Source organism: Strongylocentrotus purpuratus, unplaced genomic scaffold, assembly GCF_000002235.5.
Source record: "Strongylocentrotus purpuratus isolate Spur 01 unplaced genomic scaffold, Spur_5.0 spur5_scaffold_1, whole genome shotgun sequence".
NCBI classification, from domain to species: Eukaryota; Metazoa; Echinodermata; class Echinoidea; order Camarodonta; family Strongylocentrotidae; genus Strongylocentrotus; species Strongylocentrotus purpuratus.
This window is the reverse complement of record NW_022145594.1, coordinates 10380838-10404120: the sequence shown is the minus strand read 5'-3', so window position 1 is coordinate 10404120 and position 23283 is coordinate 10380838. Positions and strand designations below refer to the sequence as shown.

The 23283-nt window shown below is 37.8% G+C and overlaps 2 protein-coding genes across 2 annotated transcripts; both read right to left on the bottom strand.

Moving 5' to 3' along the window:
• Positions 1 to 7230: 7230 nt before the first annotated feature.
• LOC115921461 (oncoprotein-induced transcript 3 protein-like) lies at positions 7231 to 12075 on the bottom strand. The gene is made up of 5 exons (XM_030978960.1): positions 11910 to 12075; positions 10710 to 11107; positions 8887 to 8986; positions 7946 to 8138; positions 7231 to 7679 (listed from the first exon to the last, which is right to left on the bottom strand). The coding sequence occupies exons 1-5, from the start codon at positions 12054 to 12056 to the stop codon at positions 7516 to 7518; spliced, it is 1002 nt and encodes a 333-aa protein (XP_030834820.1). The 5' UTR covers positions 12057 to 12075; the 3' UTR covers positions 7231 to 7515.
• A 623-nt stretch (positions 12076 to 12698) lies between these two features.
• On the bottom strand, positions 12699 to 19612 carry LOC115921236 (sushi, nidogen and EGF-like domain-containing protein 1). Its single transcript, XM_030978508.1, has 4 exons — positions 19434 to 19612; positions 18091 to 18189; positions 13814 to 13909; positions 12699 to 12709 (listed from the first exon to the last, which is right to left on the bottom strand). The coding sequence occupies exons 1-4, from the start codon at positions 19606 to 19608 to the stop codon at positions 12699 to 12701; spliced, it is 381 nt and encodes a 126-aa protein (XP_030834368.1). The 5' UTR covers positions 19609 to 19612.
• Between the last annotated feature and the right edge of the window lie 3671 nt (positions 19613 to 23283).

Sequence of the window (23283 nt, the reverse complement as noted above, 5' to 3'; positions counted from 1 at the left end):
TCATAGTTATACTAAGTCGTTATAAATGTTTCTTACATTTCTTTTTAAATTTCAGTTGTCTTGAATATTTTAATTGTTCGTATATTGAATGTATAAACCATGACATATGCCCGAGTACCACATTTACTATTGACAACGTCCAACCTCTATTGTCTAAAAGGGGGGGGGGGGGGGAGGGGGTGATCTGTGAACACTTGTGTATTCTCATAAAGTTACTGCTTTAACCCTAATGAGGCCGGGTGGGGGGGGGGGAATTATGCAACCAATAAAAGTCATAGAATTCTGATTACATAGCACACATAAAACACACGGAGCGCAATATATATCTCATTTATTATTGGAAAATGGAATGAAGATCAAACGATTTTTTGTGAGCCTTTGTTTAATTTTACAATTTACCTATACCAAACCATTCTTCTTTAAGGCCCGGTCACACAGCCTTTCGCGTCTGTATCGCGGGTGAAATTTTGCGATTTTTTTTTTTTGCCCGCGGTTGCCCGTGGTGGAAAATGTGCAAAATTGGCTTACCCGCGGTTTACCCGTGGTATGCCCGCGGAACAGACGCCGGCGACTGTTCCGCGTCCTTATCGCGGGTGAAGCACGGCGGTACTGCGGCCTACCACGCTTACACGCGGTACACACGCTAATGCACGTGATAACAACGCGGTACAGACGCGGAACAAACGTGCTATGACCGTGCTCCACCCGCGATTACCCGCTAAAATTTCGCGTCCAATTCCGCGTGTAACCACGTCTTAACCGCGGCCGTAGCACGTCCTAGCACGTTCGTTCCGCGTCTGTACCGCGTCTTTACCGCGTGTGTACCACGTGTACCGCCCGCGGTCTAAATTTTTGCGCAGCCCAAAACTTTTTCGCGCGGCCAACCGCGTGTGAATTTCTTACCGCCTGTAACGACGGGTAAAGTACGGCTGTATCGCGTCTTTATCGCGACCTCAAAGCGTCCAACAGCGTCTGCTTCACGGGCAGAAATTTTTGGCCGTGATTCGGCCGCGATACGCCCGTGGAGGGCTGTGTGACCGGGCCTTTACATGGTGGGTATGCAGAGGCGGCAGAGCGACTTTTCAAAGTGGGGGGCGGAGGCACCAACAAAAAGGGGCACTTTCTGGAAAAACGGCACCTTCAAAGGGAAATCCTCAAAGCGAAAATATACAATACTTAGACATTGGTATATACCTGTATATTGTGATTACATTATCAGGGATGATTTCAATATTTGTTTCTCTTTTTACATCATATGAGATATTGCTTAAGCATCACACTTTGCAGTAGGGTATGATGGTCTGATATTTCATTTGCGAGCAAGGAAAATGTTTAAGATTTATGAGGTCGCAGTGCAAAAATTACATGTTATAAAGAGGAAAAACCCAATCCTGATGGGGTTATAACAGAGAGCTATATTAATATATATCTATGGGTTATAAGCACATTCTCATAACGAAAGACTAAAAAGACCTTTGATGAGTTACATAATTATATCTAGGCTATCACTACGAGCGAGCGAGCTTTGGGGGAAATTGCTCTTAGTCGCTTGAAATTAGGGGCACGTTTAATGATGAGAGGAAAAGGGGACACTTATCGAAAGGGTTTTGACACTTATGAGAAAATAAAAAGAAGCATGTGTCAGAGTACAAAGGCTAATTATCAGAGGTGATAATGGTACTTCTTTCATCCATGTCCTTCTCTTATATTATTCTTTGTTTTTTATCATTCTATCACTTTCTCTTTCTGTCTTTCCTTATGTTATTCTTTGTTTCTTCCTTCTATCACCTTCTCTAATGTTATTCTTTGTTTTTATCATTCTATCACTCTCTCTTTCTGTCTTTCCTTATGTTATTCTTTGTTTCTTCCTTCTATCACCTTCTCTTATGTTATTCTTTGTTTTTATCATTCTATCACTTTCTCTTTCTGTCTTTGGAAAGACAGAAAGAGAAGGTGATAGAAAGTAAAAACAAAGAATAACATAAAAGAAGGTAAAAGAAGGATGAAACAAAGAATAACATAAAAGAAAGTGATAGAATGATTAAAAAAAAAGAATAACTTAAGAGAAGGTGATAGAAGGAAGAAACAAAGAATAACATATGGAAAGACAGAAAGAAAAAAATGATAAAGAATATAATAATAGTTTTTGCATCGGAGTGCCGCGCGTGCGCATTACTAACTGAAACACGCCAAAACATCACTGAGCTTTTCAGTCGGTGAAGTTTCAGCACAAGTGTAAACGGGTGCACGAAACATCGTGATTTTAGGAAATGAGGTATTTGACAGTATATATGCGCCTTCTCTCTCTCTTTCTATTTATCTCTCTCTCTCTCTGTTTGTCTCTCTCACTGTCTTTCTATCTTTCTCTGTCTATCCCTCTCTTTCTCTTTGTCTATCTCTCTCTCTCTCTCTCTTTCTATCTATCTCTCTCACTGTCTTTCTCTCTCTCTCTCTCTCTTGTCTCACTAGCTCCCTCTCTCTCACACACTCTCTTAATCTTCCTTTTGTTTGTTAAACAACAATGATCTCGATCTTGATAATGACGATGATGATGTTATACTGATGATGATTATAGTGGTAATGCTAGCATTATAGAGTTCAAAACTGCAATAATACTAAAAGGAGGGTGATTTAGGCAATAAAATGTCTTAAAAAGGCAAACTATGATATTAATTAGAATGAAAAGAAGAAAAAAAAATAACCAAAAGTAATATGCACTTGATAATTCCAGTACATTTCTGGCAATTTCGTCATTTCTAATTATGATATTATCAAATCGGCCATGCCCGCAATGACGTCAAATGCGTCATCAAGCCACGTGACTGTATTGCCTTTTTTCGAGGGGCAGTAGCCTGGCAAGCATGAGAACTGAAAAATGGATGGTTATTATCAATTTAGAGATTTTCTGAAAAATCAGAGGCTGGCATATTAATAAGTAGAGGTGTATTCATGTTTTGAAAGGCTATGTTAGTGGCCCTTTAATTGCCTTTTTTCAGAAACAAAGGAAGAATGAGTGAATGAAAACTAATGTAATTGGAGCATTAATTTAGAAACTAATTTTGATATTAATGTATGTATACTGTCCAATAGAAGATTAATGTTCATTTAAAGTAGAAAAGAAGATATTGAGTAAAAAGTATAAAAAAAGTATATAAATTATACTACTAGGATATACATATTAAAGTCTTTTCTCTGGATGGACTGAATCAAGTGTGTGTGATCATGTTCATACTTTACCCACTGTGTACTCGCTATGACGTATAGGTGGGCTCTTTGATAACAAGGTTTGAGGTAAAAAATTAGTTGAAACTAAGGTTCTCTAAAATAATGAGTTTGATACAACAAAACTGACCAATGACAACAAGATTCGTCCCTTTTATGGTCTCATTTATTTTGTTCTGGGTTATATCACTCTCTTTGATAAAAGTTGCCACTTTCAATTAAGATAATTATTAGTAGAAATAATCAATTAGAAAAAGAACATAAAATTGGTCACCATTTATAATTAATATTTTCTAATAACTGCTGTCGGCAGAGATTACATTTTTGATTAAAATTATATAATAATAATAATAATAATAATAATTTATTATTTTCATCAGACACAAAGCGCATAAACAAAAACACAATTACAAAAAGAGACAACATTATCATACGAAGCTTACATTAAAGGGACTTGGTAACATTGTTCAGATGAGAGATAGTGGTGCTAAGGTAGTGACTTCAATGTTAGATGTACAATTAAAGATAATCTGACAATTTGAGTGAAAACGGACAATTATTCATGATACAAATTGGGAAAAACTGATCTGATCGATTCCTTAATTCTCCCAACTATATTATTACAATTTAATTACATTTAGGTGAATGGAAATCTCACGAAGCAATAAAATGGCTCTACATTCCATTCCAGACATTTAAGTGTTGACAGATTTTTTATAGCCTGTTTTATGTCTTTTTTCATGGAAAAAACGGTTGGGAAAATTCAAAAATGGTTGGGAGAATCTGTCAATCACTGTTGGAGGGTGTCGTAAATCGACGCCTTCAAAGAAGACCAAAGATATCTTCGTGGTTTGAGAATTTGTTCAGGATTTTTTGCATGTCAGAGGGTAAGTACAGTAGAAGGAATATAGTAAGTAACATTTTATACAAAAAATGAAGCAATTTTTTCACCAACCTTCAACAATGTTACCAAGTCACTTTAATTACAAACCGAGAGGAACAAATTTTTAAAAAGGTACTATGTCCCTTTTGCAGCCAACATCATATTCTGTAGAACTTTGCAGGAATTATGAATATGTCATGTTTGTCCTATCTGTGTAGTTTAAACATTAGCAGTGTCTTAGTATTCAAATTATGCAAGGAAATCCGTTTACCTTCTAGACTTCACTGTCATACACTATTGAGTGACTGACTGACATTTTTTTTCTTTGGTAATAACTTACATAAAATGAGCTGTAACAGGTACATGAACATTTGTCTACATCTAGAAACCACTACTTGTAATGGCCAAAATTAAATTACTGATTGAAACTTTGTGCAGCACAAAATGTATGACCGATGGGTAAAAGGGTCTGAAAATCAGACTATTACTTAGGAGATTGCAATCACTGAAGTCGATTTGACAATTAATGGTTGTTATTTTCCTTCTAGAAGCCATTTTCAAGCCCTTTCCTCTTCGGGGAAGTTCTAGATTAGTACTGTCTTTCAAATGCTGTTGGAATTTAACCTATTCATTTTTTGGCCTGCAAGTGGGACATAATACCTTTAAGGTCTTATGTATAGTACAATTATTAAAGGTAATACAAAGTTTTGGGAAATTTTGAAAATTGGGTGGATAGTGATTCTTTACAATTTTGATATATTTGGATGCCCATGTGGATGCCCATGTGGATGTCTTATAAGCACTAGAAAATTTAGCTCCTAAAACACTTCTGCTTTCGAGAAAAATTGAATATAAAAACTTACCGGTGCTCCCGGTAAATTTTGATAAATTTCAAATAGCGCCTACGGCTGTACAATGGTAGCTGGAACCATGAAAATCTCAGAATATGTAGTTGAAATATATAATTTCCAAACAGGAATAGCGAATCTGTCGATTTTAGTCAAGAAACATTGTTTTTTTTTAGTGTGTGTGTGTGTGTGTATTGGGTTTTTACAGACGTGTATCAATCAGATATGATTATTTACGTCTGGGACCGACCTTTAAACGTCACCATCCGAAAGACGTGACTCAGTTTCGAACCTGCGTCCTCGGCTGAATCAGTTTGTAACTTCCACTTTTTAGCTGGATTACAGGCGCACGCCACAACGCCTAGTTTTAGCTTAATTAATATCTTGACCTTGAGAGGGAGCTATACAACAAAAGACTTTAGACTCGATTTCAACCGCGACAACGAGCACTGAATATTGTAGGATCGCATGTATGCTTCCAATATGTTCGTTTGAACGAAATTCATGACCCCATACCAAAACTTTGTATTACCTTTAACGCGTATATAGCCAGTGAAGATCGTGGTAAGAGGGGAGACGTGGACAATTTTTTGCTTACCAGGAGTGAGCCATGCTGCTTTATTTTGGAGGTTCTGAAGGGAGTTGAGACCATAATGCGATATACCATAGAGTAGTGATTACATTAATCTACACGAGCCAAAACAAGAGATTTTACAACTGCATGAGAAGAATCTTTATGAACTTCCTTATTCTACTAAGGTTACCGGTACGTAAGTAGAAATTAACAGATTTTGATACTTTGAAACATGATTTGACATATGCTTGTCAAAGGTAACACCTAATATGCAAACAGATAAAGGTAAAATGATATGTTTAACCCTAAAAACCCTAAAAAAAAAAAAAAATACATAACAAATTATCAAAACAACAGATAGCATTTGGATTAACCTGGCTCTTCCAATTTGTTTTTGGTATTATTATAATGGTCTAAAGAATATATGTATTGAAAACTAATGTTTAAATATGAAGAATATATGATTCATGGTTACAATGTGAATTGTATTACCTTAGTTACATAAATTAACCTAAATATGCAAATTTTTGCCACCACCACCAAAATATATAAGTTAAACAAACAAAGAAATACATAACAAATTATCAAAACAACAGATAGCATTCGGATTAACCTGGCTCTTCCAATTTGTTTTTGGTATTATTTTAATGGTTTAAAGAATATATGTATTGAGAACTTATGTTTAAATATGAAGAATATATGATTTATGGTTACAATGTGAATTGTATTACCTTGGTTACATAAATTACCCTAAATATGCAAATTACCTAGTGGCACGGGTTTGAAACCAAGTCGATGCGCTAGTGCCCTTTGGTAAGGCATTAATCCTCATTACCAGGTCCATCGGAGAGGACCTAAAGCCGTCGGCCGTCTGGTTGCTTAACTACAAGCATTTATGCTTTCTTAGTAAGGTAAATTTACCACCACCACCACCACCACCAAAATATATAAGTTAAACAAACAAAGAAATACATAACAAAGAATATATGTATTGAAGAATATATGTATTGAAAACTAATGTTTAAATATGAAGAATATATGATTTATGGATACAATGTGAATTGTATTACCTTAGTTACATAAATTAACCTAAATATCCAAATTTTTCGCGGCGATTGGGGGGGGGGGGGCTTAGAAGCCCCCCCCCCCAGGCTATGCAATTTCAAAATAGCTCAGGCTATAAAGGGTTTAGATGGGACATGCTGTAACTGTTGATGGTACTTTTGAGATGCCGCAATCATGAATTCTGTCTTGTCCTGATTAAGTTTCAGTTTATTAGCCAACACCCATAAGGCCTTAAATAAAAACTTGTTGTATTGCCCTTTAGGTGCCAAAACATGGGTCGGTCGGTCGGTCGGAAAAGTTTTTTTTTTTTAACTTTTTTTTTGTCGCCCTTTTTGGGCCAATATAAATTCAGTTTTGAATGTTTTTTTTTTTTTTTTTTCCCGCCCTCTTTAGGCTGATATTTCTCAGTTTTTAATGCTTTAATACTTGTGTTTCAGAGTCATCATTCCATTCATATCTTTTTCACCTCGTAATAATCATGGTTTGCAATGTTGTGTTGAGACAACACTCTGTGCTTTCCTGCTGACGAAGTTGGTTTTCAACTACCTGTAATATATCCTAAGTCAAACAAAATACATATTTTTTTATTCATTAATAAAAAAAATGCAAAAAAAATGTTTTAAAAAAAAAAAAAATTAAAATGCCGACCGTAGTTTTTCAGATTTTGGGGTCGGTCGCAAAGGGCAATACAACAAGTTTTTATTTTAGGCCTAACTGAACATCAGACATACACTGTTGCAGTTTGCGCAGTGTATTGTTGTATTTATATGAAAAAATTAATGATAGCGGGTGTCCCTCTTTTTTTTTCTTTTGCTGATTGTAGTAAGGGGCCCTGTTTGGACAACTTTGTGGGATGTCCTGTTTCGATATCAAATCAATTATCGATAGAGTAAGAGAGCATTTTCTATTCTATGGCCCTTTTTCTAAATCCCTTCCATGGATTCGATTGGGACCTGCTGGTATCTGATATCAGGTTTGAAACGAGCAAGCTTGACCACACCCATGAGGATTGCCATAGCAACCAATGTTGCTATCATTCCAAGGAGGAGCATCGCAAAAGGGTTGAAGGAAGCCAAATCTGTGGTCACTGGAAAAGATAAAATATGGTAAAACAATTGGATGTGGATTAGATATTTTCACATGCGTATCCATGGGAACAGGGAATAACCCTCCTCCTCACCACCCCTCCTCCCGTCCCATCCACCTTTTAGTAGAAAATTTAAGAGAGGAGATATTCCAATACTTATTTTTGTCCTGTAAAGGATTATCAGAAGTGATAACTTTTTGTGTCTTATGAGAAAAATGTTACTTTTTCAGGTTTTTAAGTGGTTGTTGTTACAAAATAGTACATACCATTAGTAGCCATATCGCTGGTTGAGCGACGGATGCGAATCGGACCATTCCTGATGGTCTGAGTGGACATAACGGACGAAGATCGACGTTTGCGGGCGGGAGGTGGAGGTTCAATGTCTGCGGGGCATTCTGCGTCTCGAAGCAATTGAGCCTCCTCGGCACCACAGACCTTCACTGAACAGTGAATATACACCTGAGAAAAATATATGATGATGCATGCATGCATTAAAATTCATTATTATAATACTTTCTAAACATCCAAACAAAAATGCTTTTAAAGTTTCCGTAATTTTTATAAGGGATGTCCAACCTGATATTAAGTTGGTTGTGAGGTCCCCTCCCTTTTGCCATGTACTACAAATGTAAAAAATATAAATTTATGTTCAGAAATTTTCAACCATTTATTCCCCCTAAATATGATTATTGCAAATATGTTCTTTATACAATACCTGTATGAAACACATCTATTCCGTCACCAATAACTAAGAAAATGAAAGTTTATGAAATTTTATGTATAGAGCAAAATGGAGAGGAGTTCGCAAGGTACCTCACAGTGTTGAAAATTTGTGTTTCACTGAAGACAACTTCAATTTGTTATAACTTTCCTATTCAACTGGATATTGCTGAAATTTTCACTTATTTGGGTGTACTTCAAGGTAGGCAATTATAATCAAAGAAAAAAAAAGGCTTAAAAAAAGTCTAAAATTTGTGTATGTTATACCATAAAGCTCAGTGAAATTGTTCGACACCTCGGTTGCACACAGTTGCCATTCATTTACACGTACATGTAGGTAACTACTGAACCCAAAGACACAGGGCAGATATCACTCAACTAAGACAGAGATTCTACTTTTTATTTTTCTTGTAAAATACTCATGAAATTGGCAAACAAAATTGTAATAAAATCAGGTGTATAAGTTCATGCCATGTAAATAATTTACCTCAGTGTAATCCCCAACAAAGGCAAATGCCTCAAAAGAAAAGCGTTCTTCATTCAATCCAGGGAGAGGATAGAATTCAACTGTGTATTCATCTGGGCAACTGTAGAATCAATTGAAAGCGATGTACTTGAGTTAGGAGGAGTCATAGCCGTGAGAGAACGGCTAGTAGGGAATCATATAATATTGTTTAAGAATAAGAATATTGATAGTAGTAATAATAATGATAATAATAATAACAATAATACTTATAAAATAATGATAACAACAACACAAATTTTTAAAAATTGTACTATGATCTACAACAACGAAAACAACAAAAATTGTACTATGATCTACAACAACGATTAATCTTTATACTACTACTACTGCTTCTTTTATTTTGTTTATCCATATAAAGCCTGGCTTATTTTGTTCCATCGTTTTTTTTTTTCGTCTTCGGGTTACACAAACTTTCGTGAAAAATCCAGGGGGGTGTTTCATAAAGCTGTTGGTAAAGTTACGCATGAATTTACGAATGACTTATATCTGAAAAGCCAAATGGGATGCTAAATCATTTTTAACTGCATCAACCAGGCGCGTACGCAGGATTTTTTGAAGGGGGGGGGGGGGGGGTTAACATTCATAAATCGGGCCGAAAATTTCGCAACGACTCAGCCAGCCGCTGAATAAGCAGGGGGGGGGGGGGGGGTAAGGTCACCTTTTTTAGGTCAGCCATGGGAATATATATATATATATTTTTTTTAATATAAAAAAGGGGGGGTTAGGGGGGTTACGGGGGGGGGGGGGGGTTACATCCAGAAAATTACCAAAGGGGGGTTAACCCCCAACCCCCCCCCCCCCCCCCCCCCCCCCCCCCCCCCCCTGTGTACGTGCCTGGCATCAACTAAAGTTGAACTGTGCAGATGTAGATTAACGTTCTTATTATAACAATCATTTTTATTGCAAAGTAGATTTTTTGCCATAATTTAATTGAGGTTTTTGGAAATATAGTCACATTTTGTTAAAACATCAGGAAAATGTGGGCATCCTATCTGGCACTTCAGATTCATGTCGTTCGTAAAGTCATGCGTAACTTTACGAACAGCTTTATGAAACACCCCCAGTCCTGATTCCCGATCGAGGGTCAGGTATAATGTTCGTGAAATACTTTCAACTCAACTCCAAAGTGATAAGTCCAGTTTACCAGACACCTTCTAAAAAAACTCATGTCTCGGCCCAACACTTTTAATATGGGATACATACATTCGTAACAAAAAAACGCTAGCGATCAACACCTCGTTATTGTTGATATCTTTTCACATTATTTGTTGCTGTTATTTATATCTGTTTGGCAATCAGTCAGGACTGAATATTTTTTGCCACTAAATGTAATGTTTTTTGTATTATATATCTCAAAGAGCATCTTTGAAAACATATCATTATTTGCGTTTAATTTACCCGACCTTTAGTGAATATTAGGGGATATTTTCACAAAATATTTTTTAACCCAACAACATGAAGCACACGACCTTTCGTGATTATGAGGTTATTTTCACGAATGTTTGTGGAACCTGACGTGAACACACAATGGAACGAAAAAAGTCGAGAAGCCTCATCAGCATCAATGCCGATCTTCCTGAGGGCCTTCAAATAAGTATTAACCCAGCAGTAAACCAATTACCCATTAAAACCCGAGTGGCAAATGTGGAGTAATATCTTGCCAAAAGACCTACATGCCGGCCTTGGATCGGGACCTCAACCCTTGGTATAAGAGTCAAGTGAATGAACCACTTTATCATCACTACATGATTTATTTCACGAGGCTCATGAATAGTTCTACTAACCCTTGAGCAATTAGAGAGTGTTGACCAGCAGAATCCATGTCTTGAGTGGTTGTCGCCCAGCAGCGATCAATAAACATACCAACACTTGCTACTGACTCAAGAGTCACAGCAAAGTAGAGGTCATCTCCTTGCAAGACAGTGGTGGCGTCCGAATTCAGCTCAACAAAAGCATTTGTCAGGAATCTTTGCAGGCTCAGACTGAAGTCACCAGAGCCCTTGTCGCTGAAGGACACCTCACCAAGCTGTGGTCTGAAGGATCCACTGACGATTTCCTCTTTCTCGAGGCAACATGCAACCTTAACCTGCATGTGATATTCACGGGTAATTACTATATCGTCGTCCGAGCCAGGCTTGGCGTAAGTGATAACATTGACGAAGGTAATTGTTGTGTTATCCTCCTATAATGACACCAAGTAATATAAAATAAAATAATGTTACGAAAACAAAAATGAAATCCAGTATCGCGGTATATTTTGTTGTAATCACTAGTGCTCGGGGGGGGGGGGGGCCTTTAGTGGTTGAAGCCCCTCTCACGCCCCCCCCCCCCCAACCAAAAAGCAAGAAAAGGAAGGAAAGACGAATGCTCTTTAGAAACCATATGATAAAGTGATGAAAATTGAAAGTCACGCATTCTCCTTCAAGACATAATAGGCAGTTTTGTTGAAGAAAAGTGTCTTAGAACCCACCGTGTGAAAACGTTTGAGGCACAGTGGCTCAGATTCCTAAAAAAAAAAAATCAATTTTGTTGACTTTTCTGCACCTAAAATTTGTTTTGTTGATTGATTTAATGTCAAGTACTATTCTAGCGTAATAAGATGTTGAATAACATTTTATTACCGTGTTATGATATTTCTTAAGTTTACAAAGAAAAAAAGATACTGAAGCGTCAACAATACGGCGGAATCGGATGCAGAGTAAGAAAGATTCCGGGACCTCTTCTATCGGAACTTAAAAGAATAACAAATATATTGTTATTTGGAATGAAAGTAAACAGATTCTATTTAATCCAGCATGTCATGCCTGTCAAAGCAAACTTCAAAGCTCTGCCCCTGGACCACGCAGTTTGTGGCTGCGCTCTACGTACTGGAACCCAAAACATTATGTTTAAACCCCCTCTTCACAAATCCTGCACACGCCCATGGTATTGGTAGCCATGGCAACAGGAGTGATTCGTACCAGTTAACATTTAAGGAATCCTACCTCAATGATGGTGCCACATTGATTGTATTCTGTAGTGAGAGTGATCTCATTAGTGCTATCGTTCTTTACACCGGAGCAGGATCGGTCTTTAAAATGAACAGCAGATGCTTCACCTGAGACTAGCCGTTCATCTATGTTGACGGTCATTGAAGTACTTCCACACTCAACAAATGTCACTGGTATAAGAGAATTGTCAAGAGCAAAGAAAATGTCAATTACGTCACCCTTTTCATAATTATCTCTCAGGTGTCAGAAGTGAAATTTGACGTAATTGATTAGGGTGTGTGTGTGGGTGAGGGTGTGCGTGTGTGTTCATGAAGACGGGTTGTTTGAGCATCCGGGAATGTGGTTAAAGAAATTAAGATTTTTGGAGTGTATTTCGTTTTAGACGCCGTTGAATTATAAGGAGATTTTAAGCAATCTTAAAAGACTTCTCAGATGGTGGAAACAGAAGGACCTCACGGTGTTTAGAAAAATTCATTTATTTAAAACATGTAAATCAAATTACGTTTTTAGCTTCACTAGTGGTTCCAAAATGGGTCATATTGGAAATACAGAAAGAATGTTTTACATTTATTTGGAATAGGAAAGATCAAATTAAGAGATTAATATCATTGTATTAATGTTATAATGAAGTGAGGTTACGAATGACTAATTTTGACTCGTTTTTAAAAACCCAACGTGTAATGTGGGTAGAAAGACTATTGTACGGAGAAAAGCAATGAGATGGAAGCTATACTTTGATTTCTGCTTCAAGATGGTAGGAGGTAGATTTATTTTCTTGTGTAACTACCTGAGTTCTTTTTAGACAAGATAAAAGCATGGGAAGAGTTAGAAGGTTGTAGGAATGTTTCTCAACAACAACGATTTTTTTTTTTTTAAAGAAAATGATCTTTGATGAGGAGTTGTTTACACGCCATATAATATCAGTTCAAGATATTTCTGCTGAAAATGGCATGTGGTCAATATCTAATTTTCAACATTTAGGGTTAAAAGGAAACAAAATTGTTGATGTATGGACTATTGGGGAAGCTATTTTGAGAAGCAGAAAAAAGAATAACTGGAGTTTAGTGGATGTAAAAGCAGTGCAATGCAGTTTAACAGTAATGTGAAGTTCCTCAGAGATTTAATATTGAGGAAGGTTTATGAATACTTAATAGAGAAGTTAGACAATTCCATTATTCTGTCGCTCCAATTTTGAGGAGGCTAGGAACAGTGTGTGGTATATGTGCAGAAGTATGGTCGGGTGGGGTGTGTGTGTGTGTGTGTGTGTCGCATGGTGGGGGGGGGGTAGTAGTGTGTGAATGAGGGTGTTGAGAGTATGTTTAACATAGTGTTCTTGATCATATATATGAACAAGTTTTCTAAACAGTTCTTTTTATTATTGCAATTTAGCTTTCATCCAATGTACAATGTATCCAGTTTTGTTAAGAATGATTTGTACAATATGTATTTGATTTGAGAAAAGATAATACAAAATGTCTTTTTTTAATTTGAGGGTGTTCTTGTGTGTGAGTGTATGTTATTGTGGAGTGTACACGTCTGTTAGTGTGCATCTGTATTGCAGATATGGTGGTTTTGTTTTGGGAAGGTAATTAGGGAGGGAGTTTTAATGTGTGTTATATCATAACTGATTTCATTCATTATTTTTATCAAAACTTATGAATTGTACATGTATTAAATTATTTTTGTTATGTGATTATGATGAGGAAACAAATTGTCTTTTTGTATGATTATTAGTATTGTTTTGATATTGAATGAAACCGAAATAAAAAAATTGCAATTTTTATTTTTCAATTTTTTTAAATATTTATTTATTTTTTATTTTATTTTATTCTTTATAATCCTGGCTAAATCATGAACAGGTATTCGTCCAACACAAGAAAAATATTCAAGAAACTTACGTTTATCTCGACAAAAATCGCCACCGAATCCTGCTGGACATGTGCAATTGCCTTGCTCACAGCTCGCTCCATTGAGACAACGGTTATCACATCCATCTGAAAATATTTAGAGACAACAGTTGCTTTATTAAATGATGTGGCTCCAGAAAGTACGAAGGTAAAGAGCTAATTGTAAAACAATTTTTGTTGTCATTTACGAGTTCGAGTTAGATTTGCTGTCGTTTTTGCTACTTTTCATTTCTGTTGTTAAGATATCAATGTGGGCATGCGTGCATGCCCACATTGATATCTTAACAACAATGGCAAGTGTTCTTAAAGAAAAGCTTGAGTTCTGGCAATGGTAGGAAATTTTTTTTCACAGAATCCCAAAAAACAAAAACACTGAATGTCAATGAATACATATAGATGATGACTTATGCCAAACGATTTTGGTAGAGAATATAAAGGGGCTGAGTAGTGAGCAAAGAAAGATTTATAAGGAAATTTAAGGTAAGTAGGCCCCGCATCATTGGTCACTATGTGCAAATGGTCGTTTTTATTTTACTGGTTCAAACAGTCAACCTACCAAAGGATAAATAATCTAGAATGAATTGTAGCCATGTTCTCTTGACATACGAGGCCCATACCAGAGCTTACAATTAGCTTGAAGGAAACATTTTCTTTTTGTTTTAATAGACATATTTAGATTAAACCTCCCCTACCCCCAAAAAACAATAAACAGGTTGCTGTCCTTTAAACCCAAACATCCAACAATTGTAATCTTACAAGGACTTTCAAAAATCTAATCCTATGGCTCGTAATGTATACGTCCTTTACTCCCGGGGGTCAAATATAAATACTGTGAGATTGGGTGACCAACAAAGCGTCTTTTCAGATTGGATGCCACGCGGCGGCAATAAGAGCTTCAAAAATATCAATTTTGGGCCATTTTCAAGAAAACGGTCACTTTTTTCAAAATGGTTCAAAATCCTGCTGTATGCGCCGGTATACGCGTATAGGTTTTTTTTCTAGCCCTCAGGGCCAGACTGGGGGGGGGGGGAGGGGGTATTAATTTCACATTGGTGAGACGTTTCAGGCCGCCGCCTGGCGCGCCACCTAGCCAGTTATAGCAAAGATGATAGACTGCGGCGCTCTGTCATCTTTGGTTATAGCAGGAAGCTGTAATGAATGGAGATCCCGTCCAAGAGGCCCCTTTGAAGTCATCCGTGGCACCGCGCGTCTTTTGTTTCCCCTACCGTAATCTCCTTAATCCCCCTCCGAAACCCTACAGCTCCCTAGTGGCACTAAGTCCTCCCTTTCCACACACAGCCTAGCCCAGCGAACACGGCGGCTTTTGCTTTGCCGGCCCGTACTTGGGGTGAATAGTGATGATAACTTGACAACTTCTAGCCCTTAATCAATAAATGCGCAAACATATAACACAATTTCACTTAGTTCTTTAGGAAAATAAACCTTTTGACTACCTTCCTAGCAACGTACAAATTTCGGAAATTTTCGGGAAATGTCAGTAATTAGATGAGAAAATCATGATGATGAAAACCTTTCATTCGCTCTAACTCATGATTTCCTTGGTCTATTTCGCTAGTTGAAATGGTCATGTCTTCAGTAGAGCTATCCTAGAACGGCAAAAGCATTTGATGACTAATAGAAAGTTGCATTGGTCATATGTTGTGAATTCTGTATTTTATATGTTATAGCTAAATACATCTTCACTGAACATGACTTAATTTGTCGGTGCCACGCATGGCTTCAAAGCTCGATGCTTGCATATTTTTGCAAAAGAGTGAATAGAGAACTTAGGGAAGCAGATGGCGTTGCGTAACATTTCGTACTATTTGGAATGCCAGAGAGGAACTGTGCATTGATATGGACAGCTGTTGATGGCAATGATGGCTGGAGAGGGTTACATTTCTTTTGTTAAGCCAGGTTAATCTTGAGTAGTTTTCCCTCGGAAAATTCTTTCGAGACGGTATCTCCATTCATTACAGCTTCCTGGTTATAGTGTGGACGACGGCCGCGAGAGGTAGGTAGCATGGCAGGGTATTGCATGCACCCAGAGTCTTTTCTCTTTGCAATACACCTTAGCTAGCTATTAAAGCACTCGCCACGCGCGTGTTGTGTAGGCTTACACTTTCTTTAAATACCCGTTTACAGGGTGTGAATTCGGGGAAAAAACCACACGAAATCCTCATTTAGGGTGTATTTTGGCTTCAGAAGAAATCCTTGTTTAGGGGGTGCCTGGAAAACATGTGGTCACGCAGGAAGCTGTAATGAATGGAGATACCGTCTCGAAAGAATTTTCCGATGGAAAATTATTCAAGATTAACCTGGCTTAACAAAAAGAAATGTAACCCTCTCCAGCCATCATTTCCATCAACAGCTGTCCATATCAATGCACAGTCCCTCTCTGGCATTCCAAATAGTACGAAATGTTACGCAACGCCTCTGCTTCCCTAAGTTCTCTATTCACTCGTTTGCAAAAATATGCAAGCATCGGGCTTTGAAGCCATGCGTGGCACCGACAAATTAAGTCATGTTCATGGAAGATGTATTTAGCTATAACATATAAAATGCAGAATTCACAACATATGACCAATGCAACTTTCTATTAGTCATCAAATGCGTTTTCCGTTCTGGGATAGCTCTACTAAAGACATGGCCATTTTAACCAGCGAAATCGACCAAGGAAATCATGAGTTAGAGCGAATGAAAGATTTTCATAATCATGATTTTCTCGTCTAATTATTGACATTTTCCGAAAATTTCCGAAATTTGTACATAGCTAGGAAGGTAGTCCAAAGGTTTATCTTCCTAAAGAACTAAATGAAATTGTGTTATATGTTTGCGCATTTAATGATTTAGGGCTAGAAGTTGTCAAGTTAGCACCACTATTCACCCAAAGTACGGGCCGGCAAAGCAAAAGCCGCCGTGCTCGCTGGGCTGGGCTGTGTGTGGAAAGGACTTAGTGCTACTAGGGAGCTGTAAGGTTTTGGAGGGGGATTAAGGGGATTACGGTAGGGGAAACAAAAGACGCGCGGTGCCACGGATGACTTCAAAGGGGCCTCTTGGACGGGATCTCCATTCATTACAGCTTCCTGGGTCACGCATGCTATACAGTATTTCTACATGACTGAGACCCCTGGGCCTTTACACCGAGCCTATACACAAAGAGAGTGATACAGTGATTTACTTAGTAGTCCGGCCTTTCAGCCTTAAACAAAAAAGGGGTGGCTTACTTAGTTGATTTCGGGCTACCCAACATTCGTGAATAATCAAGCCCCTAGTAGTTACTATATTCACACAGAGAACCAGTGAATCCAGGTGTGCAATATAGGGACTTTTAGATTTACACGACGAGAACGTGGACCGCCACGTATGACATCATTTTAAGGTAATGTGACGTCCTTTTAAGACACTGCCGGGCACGGCCCAGTGCCTTAACACAATGTCACACGCGGCAGTCCACGCTCTCGTCCTGTAAATCTAAAAGTCCCTATTAGGATGGCAAATTCATGCAGGTAACTTACCCGCAGTCCAACAAAATTAGAGACCAAATATCAATTGCTTTAAATTTTCTCAATGTTTTTTAATTTTTCTAATTCGATTCTAGTTTGATTAATTTTGGTATGATTCAAAACAAATAAATATATAATTGGAAAGTAAAATCCTGCTTTCATCAGAGTGTGCATTTAAATGTACGAAGCAGAATCTGAATGGCTATCGCCAATTTAATGAGCTCGTAATACACAGCTTCTTGTCCTGTAGGATGTTACACTGACTCCTTGCCATTGATCACATTTCATCCCGTTACAGTCAATCCTGCTTTAGTGACCACCTGTCTACAAAGACCGCCCGTCTATATACAAGGACCACATTTTTTGTTTTCCTTGAACATGGTTTCTCATTGAAACATGTATTAAAGGAACCTGTCTACAAAGACCACTTTTTGCGTTTCCCTTGGGCAGCCGCTGTAGATATGGTTTTACTGTACAAAGGAATAGCAATTATGCTAGTGAGCTCCCTAATAACTGAACGTACATTTAACATACATATCCAAATACAGCAGGGATATTGAAACATAATTATAAACAAAATTTTCCTTTTGTTAATACCTATATAGACCTTTATGAATGGGGGAGGGTTATTGGACCACATTTACCCTCCAGATAGCCAATGATATTTTTTCCACAAAACCCAAAACATCTCCATTTTTAAATTTACCAGCAGTCTAGAAAAAGCAGAGTTTGCCAACATAAAATTAGTCTTTTGTTTTTTACCTAAATGACAGAAGTTTCCACTGAAACCCTCGGGGCAAACGCATGTATCGTTCTCACATGTTCCTTCATTGAGACAAGGGTTGGTCGGTTCACATAGAACTGTTGGAAAAATATAAGAAACACAGTGGTTGACAATCAAATCTATATTCCTATGTGGTATATCGAAGTTACAGCAGTGATAAATAAACTGGATGAGACAAACAATTAAAGTATATAGCTTTAAAATTTCTTGTTCCTCCTATAATAATGCTTCCTTTTGTTTTGGAAATTATTACAAAGCTTGCAAAAGCTTGTCTACGCTGGAATCGCTTTTGTGAAACGCCTCCTGGTGTTTTACCACTAGACGACGGAGGCGGATAGAGAGGTATTCTGCTACACCAGATGCAATCAACGACAGACAGCCTCTCAATCTAGTTTATTTGTGCCTTTCTTGCCAAAAATCTTGCCAGGAAAATTCCCGCCACAAATAGGCTATTCACTTTCCTGATTTTCTCTTTGCTTAAAATCTGATAGCTTTATACTTCATTCCAGTTATTGAAATAGAAGTTATTAATGTTATCAATGAAATGAAGAATAATCAGAGTTCTGGTTATAACAGAATTATAATCTCTTGAAAAAATTGCACCATATATTGTTCAACCTTTAGTTCACATTTTTAATATTTGTCTCTAAATACAGGAGTTGCACAATTAGCTAGGGGGGGGGGGGTAAGAGCACAGTTTTTTTTTTGGGGGGTCCAAGATTTGAGGAATTTGTTTTCAACGACTCAGCCAGTCGGTGAATAAGCAGGGGGGGGGGGTAAGAGCACATTTTTTTTTGTTCGTTCAAGAAATTTGAAAATTTGGCCGACCAATATTTCGTTCAGTTAGGAAGAGGGGGAGGTCACTTATTTGGGTAACCTTTTAGCACACACACATCTTTTGTTCTTTTTTTCTTCAGATAATCTGACAATTTGAGTAAAAACGGACTATTATTAATGATAAAAATTGGGAAAAACTGTTCTAATCGATTCCTTAATTCTCCCAACTATATTATTACAATTTAATTGCATTTTAGGTGAATGTAAATCGTCACAAAAGAGTTTCATTCCAGAAGTATCTTAATCTACACAAATTCAAATTACAACAAATTATGAAAAATAGAATTTATTGCTAGAATTTCTTTTTAAAGATAAGCAAATTTATGTATGGCAATATCCCTACCATTAAAAAAACAGGAGTGATAACTAACAAGGGAAAGAGGTAAATTAAAAGAGATCCGTTGCTTTACTCGAATTAGTTTTGGAATGAAACTCTTGTTATTCGAAAATGCGTACTTTACAATAAATAACGATTCTACAGTACCTTTTCCTATCTCACGAAATGTATCTGAGACTTCGAATAACCAACTTCCTTGTACTCCATAGTTACTACCTGTCACAAGATCATCCAAGGTAAGTTCTAGGTGGCGAAGAGTTTTGTCTGGATAATACATCCCAACCTTGATAAAGATAATAAAAATGATAGTAATAATGATCATTATGATGATGAAGATAATGGTGATGATGGTCAGTAATGACAATGATTGTGATGCTGGTGTTGATGATGAACATGGTGGTGATGGTGATGATGATAATGATGTTGGCGTTGATCATAACAATGATGATGGTGATGATGATGGTGACGATGATGAAAACTGATGGGGATATTGATGATAACAACAAGTATTGATGGGACTCCTTGTGTTATCCATTAAATAACATCATGTTATTAGCAAGATTTGAAAGACATCCTACAATCCAGTGTTAAATCAAAATCTCGTAGAAATGAGTAATGACAGTTTTTTTAATGATATATTTCATTTTAAACGTCAGATGCAATCTTAAAGATACTCTGTCCCTTTTGCAGACAACATCAAATTCTGTAGAACTTTGCAGGAATTATGAATATGTCATGTATGCCCTATCTGTGAAATTCAAACGTTAGCAGTGTCCTAATATTCAAATTATGCAAGGAAACCTGTTTACTTGCTAGACTTCACTGACAGACACTATTGAGTAACTGACTGGCTTTTCTTCTTCTTTGGTAATAACATTCATAAAATGAGCTGTAAAGGGTACATGAGCATTTGTCTACATCAATAACCCACTTATTGTAATGGTCAAAATTGAACTGATTGCATTTTTGCGCAGCATAAAACCTACGACCATTCCGTACAATTGTCGGAAAATCAAACTATTACTTACTGGCTCTATCAAGCGCGTACTGGTACGCAGGATTTTTTCAAGGAGGGGGGGGGGGGGGGGGCCGGGGGGGGGGGGAAGGTGAGAGGACATATGTTTTTCTTTCCTTTTTAGTCCCAAAGATTTCGCGACGACTCAGCCAGTCGCTGAATTAGGGGCGGGAGGGGGAGGGGGGGGGGGGGGTAAGAGGACACCGACATCATCATACAAGTACAACTAAGATAACATATTGCAATTTATAGAGCTTAAGTTTATGCATTATCATCAATAAATTGTTTTTTTTTTTTAAAGTCTGATTATGTATAATATTTTAGGCATCCCCTGATGCATTTCCTGCAGTCGGAAGAAAAGACTTACGTGTTATAGGAATTTCACATTCCTTTTTTTAACTTCCAGAGGTGCAGCAGGGGAAGCCAAATTTATTATTTCATACTTTGTATCCTATGTGTAATTCTATTGTGCCTTCTATTGTATGTTTGAAATGCCAAATAAATAATAATAATAATAATAATAATAAATGCCAATGAGAAGTCAATAAAAGTTGTTCTCGCATAACACCTAATACCTTCCTTATCTAAGTGTTCTTACAGCATGTTTGTCAAGGTGGGAACTGCATCAGTAACGTAACACTTCGCTTTATATGGTTTACATCGAGTATAGCGGGAGAACTGAGCATGTCAGCTTTGCACGTTCCCGTCTTTTCCAGGCTTTTCATAACAACCGATGTCACCGCGATAGGGCGTAAATCCCCATTCGTGTGGGGCGATTGTTCTTAGGTACTGGCGTAAACACGGTCGCTTTCCAACAGGCAGGTACTACTCTTTCGGAGATCGACATCTAGAATATCATAGAGTATATGGGACGTGAGTTGGAATGAGCATGTTTTCAGTACTCGTCCATTCACACCGTGAGGCCCCATCTGTGCCTTTCGAGGGTAAATGAACTTGAACCGTTTGCGAACATCCGATTCATGGATCACAAAAGGCTCGCAGTCATTTTTATTCTGTTACGCAACGGTGTTAGTTGTTCGTTGAGCTCTTCTTGACGATCTTGGTTTTCGAAGTGGTAGAAACCCGGCCCCCCCCCCCCCACTCAGGTTTCAAAATGACCGCATGCGTGTTGCCAAAATGTCCTTTTCGTAACAAAAGAAAAAGGTCGAGCCGTATTGACTTTACACACCGGACTGTTGCTGAAAAGGGGGGGGGGGGGGGTCGGTTGGAACACGCATATGCGTACCCTAAATAACACTGAGTGGGGGGCCGGGGGTAGAAAGGATGAATTATGTTCATTTGCCTTTCCTTTTGTAATCTCTTCGTGCTCGAAAGTGTTTCCTTGCTTTTTGTTGGAAAATTCCGTCAATGCTTCTAAGGATTTCCATGCATTCCCGGGATTATTTGTCATTAAGCACCGTTCCAGCTTTTATCTGTGTTTTCATTTTGCTTCACTGACTTGTCTTTTTTTATTTATCTCGTCAGTTCTTTCATCCGATTATGATTTCCATTCTTAAACTCTTTTTCTGTATGGCTGCTTTTATCTTTCTATTAAACCAGGGCTTAGTCGAAGGTGTAAGTCTTCACAGAAAGTGACATAACTATTTATTGTATCTGTTAGTTCATATTTGTCATCACATTCGTCACGAAATACGTCTGAATCAGTGATATCAAATGCGACTTGTAGCATTACACTCCACTAATTGTCCCACTCTTTTATCACCCTTTCCTTGGCTTTTAACGTTTAATCTTTTTATCTGTACCTAATTGGCATAAGATGGACAGCATGGGGATCTGATGCACCAATCCCATGTCGAATAAGAGACTTGTAGGCATCCCTAACTGAGCAGTAACATTTATCTAAAATGTTTTCTCCCCTAATTGTTGCTATATCAACATATTGGTAATAATGGGGCATAACAGTTTCCAAGGCATTTTGTTTATCTGAGGTCGGAGGTATATAAACTAAAAGTACATTGACTTGAGGGAATTTCTCTGGCAGATGAAAAGGGGCGAAATGAAACACACATCAGTTCGATGTCTCTTCTTCTTTTCCTGTTGAAGTACAGGCCATCATGTTGTCGGTGTATCTTCGTACTTTAATGTTGTGCAGATCTAATCTATATGTGCGGTTAACAAGAACAGGCGCAATCCTAGCGCAACAGTGTTTTCTGCATCTCAGTCTCATATGCTGGACCAACCATCTGGAACACTCTACCACAACACCTCCGCCTATGTAGTACAGAAGACACTTTCCAAAAGAAACTTAAAACCCAACTCTTTCCATCTTGAGTTCATAATGTACGTTTTGAGTATCTAAATTTATTTTCGTTCATAATATCTTAATTACTGTTCCTTGTTTGATTGCTATGATTTTTATGTTTCTTTTCTGTTATAATAGCGCTCTGATCAGTTTGTCTGTAATAGCACTCAAGAAGAATCAATTATCATTATTATTATTATTAAAGCTGGCTACTGAGGTACAAGCGATTGTACTTGCAGGGAGAACGACGAGCATATGGGACATGCATCTTCTTTTGATTGCCACAAAGAGAAGTTGAGGCCTTTGAAGTATTGTGCAGCTGGTACATCAACCAAGGAGTTGAGCATACTTACGGTACATCATTATCAGCTTGTACTGAGCTCGCCTTTCTTCAAGGATGGGCCACTGCAGACGAAGGAGCATGTTGGTGACACTGCTTGTGCGAGGGTGGTCTCCTATGGAAAACCTGGTGTACTGCCATTGCACCATCTCTAGCCTCCGAATATTATTCGCATCCGTATTCCAGGACAGGTCTGAGGAGAGCCTTGTAGCATAGCACCTTGATGTTTCTTGGGCCGGAGCTCACGTTGTGTTGCAAGAAGGCACGGGTGGAGTTTGCCTTCTTGGCAACCATGCTTATATGGTGATTCCAGCTCAGGTTTTGCTGTAGACCAAGATACTTGGCAGAGCTGATATTTTCTAGTGATTGACCATGGATT